Genomic DNA, 4081 nt, shown 5'->3' with positions numbered 1-4081 from the left:
TATGTCGCCTTCATATGCCGGGTCGCACAAGCGAGGTCCGCTCTTGTCAGCTCAGCGTCAAGCATCTTGTGGTCGGAGTCTGTGACAAAACGCAAGACCGAGTTAAGAAGCTGGCGCTGTTTGCCGTCATTGGGTGAAGGCGCCATTCCAGTCGGTAAATATTGGCATCCCGCGTCTCGGAGCCCCAATGCTCAAAGAATCGCAGTGAGATTTCTTGAGGGTTCGTCGAGACATCTCCACTCGGTGTCATGGCTTCCTCGATGGAGGCACGCCGTAAACTTGTGTCCAATGGACAAAAAAGCGCTTGGTGGAACGTTCGGAGTTTGATGCTTGGAAGTCGAATGCATTGTCCTGGCTGTACTGGCTTGATCTTAGCACCGTCTCCTTGTAATTACGCATCGCTTCGTCGAAGAGCTCACTGATCTCCCCGTCTGACGATACGCGATACCGCTCGGCAGCTTGATCCAGCGCGTCTCGGGCGGCTTCAACATTTTGCAAATCTTGCCGTCGCAGCACCGTCTGCACGCCTTGCAGCTGCGCCTTGATGCTCACCTTCCACGTCTCCCAAATTTTACCGGGGTTTTGAGCAGCACGTAACTGATTCCAGACGAGCTCGGCTTTCTTTTCGATCGCAGAGACAACCTTCGGATAGTCAAGCAGGTGGCAGAAAAACTTCGAGTACCCTCGACCGTGGAGCTGCGTGCGCGAGCGGAGCGAGACGCTGTGTGCAAGGTGATCACCAGCGTGTTTAAACAGGAAGTATCCGGACTTATCATAGTAACGGTCGCAGAATTTATCTGACATTAAGATGTAGTCAAGCCGATTCTTTGGCGGGAGTGGACCGAAGAACACGCGTTTGGTGTCGACGAATCGACGACACAGAGTTTCGCGAGCCACTCGGGTCGTAGCTTAGATCGGGCTTCGAACCGTCCAATCTTGGGTCGAGTGGTGTGTTCAAGTCACCAAGCACAAAGTGCGTCGGGTCGTGCTCGAACTCGTCGGTTGGCAAATCTGCGAAGAACTTCTGCTTCTCTTGTCGATCGACGGGCGCATACACGTTGTGAATATAGACGGGAGCGAGTTCGACCATCAGTTTCACGACGAGGTAGCGTCCCGGCACAGATTGTCGCGATAGCTGAACAGCCGTATCAAAGCCGGGAAGATCGAAGCGCAGAAGCGTCAGGACGCCGCTGCTTCGACCATTCGTGGGTCGATTCAACAGCGCGCTTGAGTCGTTGACGAAAAGTTTGTGTTTGAAGCTTGAGTTGAGATGAAAGCTGAAGGTCGAAAGATGCGATGCGCTGCCAAACTATTTCTTTGAACGCACGATATCGAGTGCTTCGAGCGAAGGTTGTTGATAAACAGGTGTCCGTTCTTCTTAATACCATTCGTATTCACGGTCATCAAAGACACGGCGTTCCAGGCGTGGTGTACTGCCGAGACAACTTTAGCAGCAAGCGGATAAGCCGCCCGACGCTGGATCCACCAGACCATCGGTGTCCACGTGAAGCTTTAGCATCGATGCTTCGACCGGGTAACATCGATCGAGCTTGCGCAGCGCTTCCAAGTCACCAAGCAAATGACCTCGCCATTGCACTTCTCGTCACTGCTGCATACAGAGCAAGCCAATGTCCGACTGAAGCAAAAGCAGTAGTGTGTTCGGGTGCAGGAAACGTGAGTGATGAGCTGAGATCCATTCGACCGGTTGACCAGTGAGGTACTAAATTCAGTGATCAGTTTTGAGCAGTATTGGCGCGATCGACATGAGCGCGAGCTCAAATATGCCGAGCGCCTTCGACGCACCTGACAGCTCCGTGACTTCGTCCATATGGGTCCACCACCTGACACACACCTTGAAAACGTCATGGCGATTCGACTGGACAGCCATTCCCATGATACGCTTTCACTTTGTCAAGAACGTCGTGTCTTCGTTGTCATCGCAAGCGACAACGCACTGTAAAATGCGAGCGAACAAGCAGCAGCCGACCTCACAATATGATCCGGGTTTGCTGCATCTTCAATCAGTCTAATCATGCTAGGCAACGTTTCATCTGCCTCAGCAAACTTGTTAGGCAGCGTGTCAAGTTGTGCCGTATTCTCGCCGTTAATCATAGACTCAGTTATCTCGAGAATCGGCGTTGCCTTTGCCACCTTCTTTATCATGGTGTGGTGCTTTTCAATGAAGAGAGCCGACTCAGATGAGGTATTTAATGCGTCGAGTCGCTTCACATTCACAGTACAATCTGCTTGCTGCGCTTCTTCTTGTTCTGGACCATCGAGAAACCGTCCGAGCTATTACCATTCGTCAAAAGCAATAGCGGCGCCTTTATCTTACCCATTGGACTGTCGGATGGTGAGATCTTACCATTTGAGCTATCAAACATCGAGATTGAAAGCGCATCGTCTCGGTCACTCAAAATTTGGGTGATCTGGTTGGCACCAGTAGGTAAGCCATGCGGAGCTACGTGGGGGAGCTTCCTATTGTGCTTCTTAGTCTCTTCGACTGCCATTTGCAGCAAGGTCAACGGCTTGCCGCTCGTCGTCATTTGTGCGTGCATCTTTGACTGATTTCCCGGCGTTTTCGTCGTCTGCGACGGCGACGGCTCAGTTGGAGGATCCGGACGCGGGAAGGTGTCATCGCTTGTGATCAGATCAATACCGTGCAGTGAGTGGTAGCCATATGGCAAACGCTCGGACTGGTACGGCGCGTTCTTTCCTTGAGCTGGGTGTAGTTTGTTGTCAAACAGTATTTGGTCATAGACTGAGCCGTTCACTACAAGTGGCGGAGGACAAGTATTCGAGAGGAAGTACACTCTTCACGTCACCAAGGTCATGCCAGCTGTCAAATTAACCTCGCGAAACGTGTCATAGATCGGCTTGCACCCGATGGTGAAAAGCCGATGCAGGATCGTATCCGTTTTCGTGTCTGAGTTGACGTTCGAGATGTCCAAGAAGTACTTGCCCGCGAGAATGTCATCCTTGTTGAACATGAATATGCCGCCGTGATATTCACCTTCGTGCGTTAAAGCTGTAAGCAAGAATCTTTGGCCTTCACCTTGAGGCGAAGACTACCACCGGGGAGTTTCGACACTTGACCAATCGCGTGTTCGCCATGCAGTTTCTCAAGCGCGTCGTTGCCGTGGTGTGAACCAGTCAGCGACGCCATGATCTTCTGCAGTGCTGGCTTTGCGAAGGTGCGTCCCGTGTCAATCACCATGTCATAGCGTGCGCGGGGCAGCTCATAAGGTCGCGCTTGATCTATGCGTGAGGAGACAAACGACCAGTCACGCCGGGCAGCGTACTGGCGCTCGATCGAATCGATGTCACACGCGAGTGGCTTAGGTGTCTTGATGCAATTGCGTAAGGCGTCGATCACGGCTTTATCGCACCAAATAATCTCTTGACTTTACAACAGCTTAGCGATCGTCGGACGCGTGTCGACAGGTGTGGGTGACGCAGTATCAACGGGAGGTAGCCCCATCAGCTCGTCGTCCATAGCAGTAGCAGCAGTAGCGACGACTACTGCTAAGCGTCGGAAGGCGCGTTCGTCTCCTCGCCGTTCGAGGATCCTGATTCAGCAGACACAGATGCAGATGGCACGGGAAGTTCAAAAAAAGGAGGCGCCTAGGAGAGCAAGAATGGCATGGGGATAGATGGGTTGAGCGAGAGTTGGGCTTGCGCAAGTCGGATTGAGCGGCTGATGAAGCACTTATAGATGGACTGGCTCTCTCCAAATTTCCAGATGAAGATAGGCCGCCCTGGCGAAAATACGTGAGACTGGGTGCGGATCCAACGTCGACACCTGGTGTGACAGCTGGAGGCACGACAGGCGTCGACTAATGAACAACCGGAAAAGAAGTGTAATTAGCAGCCAATGAAACCTTGGGTAAAGAAACAGCGGCAGCAGATGCAGAGAAGGAGGGATAAGGTTCTTCTTATGATGTGACGTGTGGGGTTGCCGGCAAATTGAGAAGTAATTTGTCTACAATTGTACTGCATCGTATCTTTATGTAAAGACTATAGACAAGCGTAACCTATGCTCTACGTTGCTCTGAGGAAGCAAATACGATAATGAATTAAG

The 4081-nt window shown here is 51.9% G+C and overlaps 2 protein-coding genes across 2 annotated transcripts; one reads left to right on the top strand and one right to left on the bottom strand.

Annotated features, from left to right (window-relative positions):
* Window positions 1-1911: 1911 nt before the first annotated feature.
* Window positions 1912-2546, bottom strand: PHALS_13141 (uncharacterized protein; the record flags this gene model as incomplete). Its single annotated transcript, XM_024728837.1, has 2 exons — window positions 1912-2267; window positions 2336-2546. The coding sequence occupies 2 exons, from the start codon at window positions 2544-2546 to the stop codon at window positions 1912-1914; spliced, it is 567 nt and encodes a 188-aa protein (XP_024579274.1).
* A 1097-nt stretch (window positions 2547-3643) lies between these two features.
* PHALS_13140 (uncharacterized protein) lies at window positions 3644-3840 on the top strand (the record flags this gene model as incomplete). The annotated part of the gene is made up of 2 exons (XM_024728835.1): window positions 3644-3668; window positions 3716-3840. The coding sequence occupies 2 exons, from the start codon at window positions 3644-3646 to the stop codon at window positions 3838-3840; spliced, it is 150 nt and encodes a 49-aa protein (XP_024579273.1).
* Window positions 3841-4081: the final 241 nt, after the last annotated feature.

The sequence above is a fragment of the Plasmopara halstedii genome (assembly GCF_900000015.1).
Source record: "Plasmopara halstedii genome assembly, contig: Scaffold_650, whole genome shotgun sequence".
Classification (NCBI taxonomy): domain Eukaryota; phylum Oomycota; class Peronosporomycetes; order Peronosporales; family Peronosporaceae; genus Plasmopara; species Plasmopara halstedii.
Note: the sequence above shows the minus strand (reverse complement) of the source record. Positions and strands in the feature narration are given on the sequence as shown.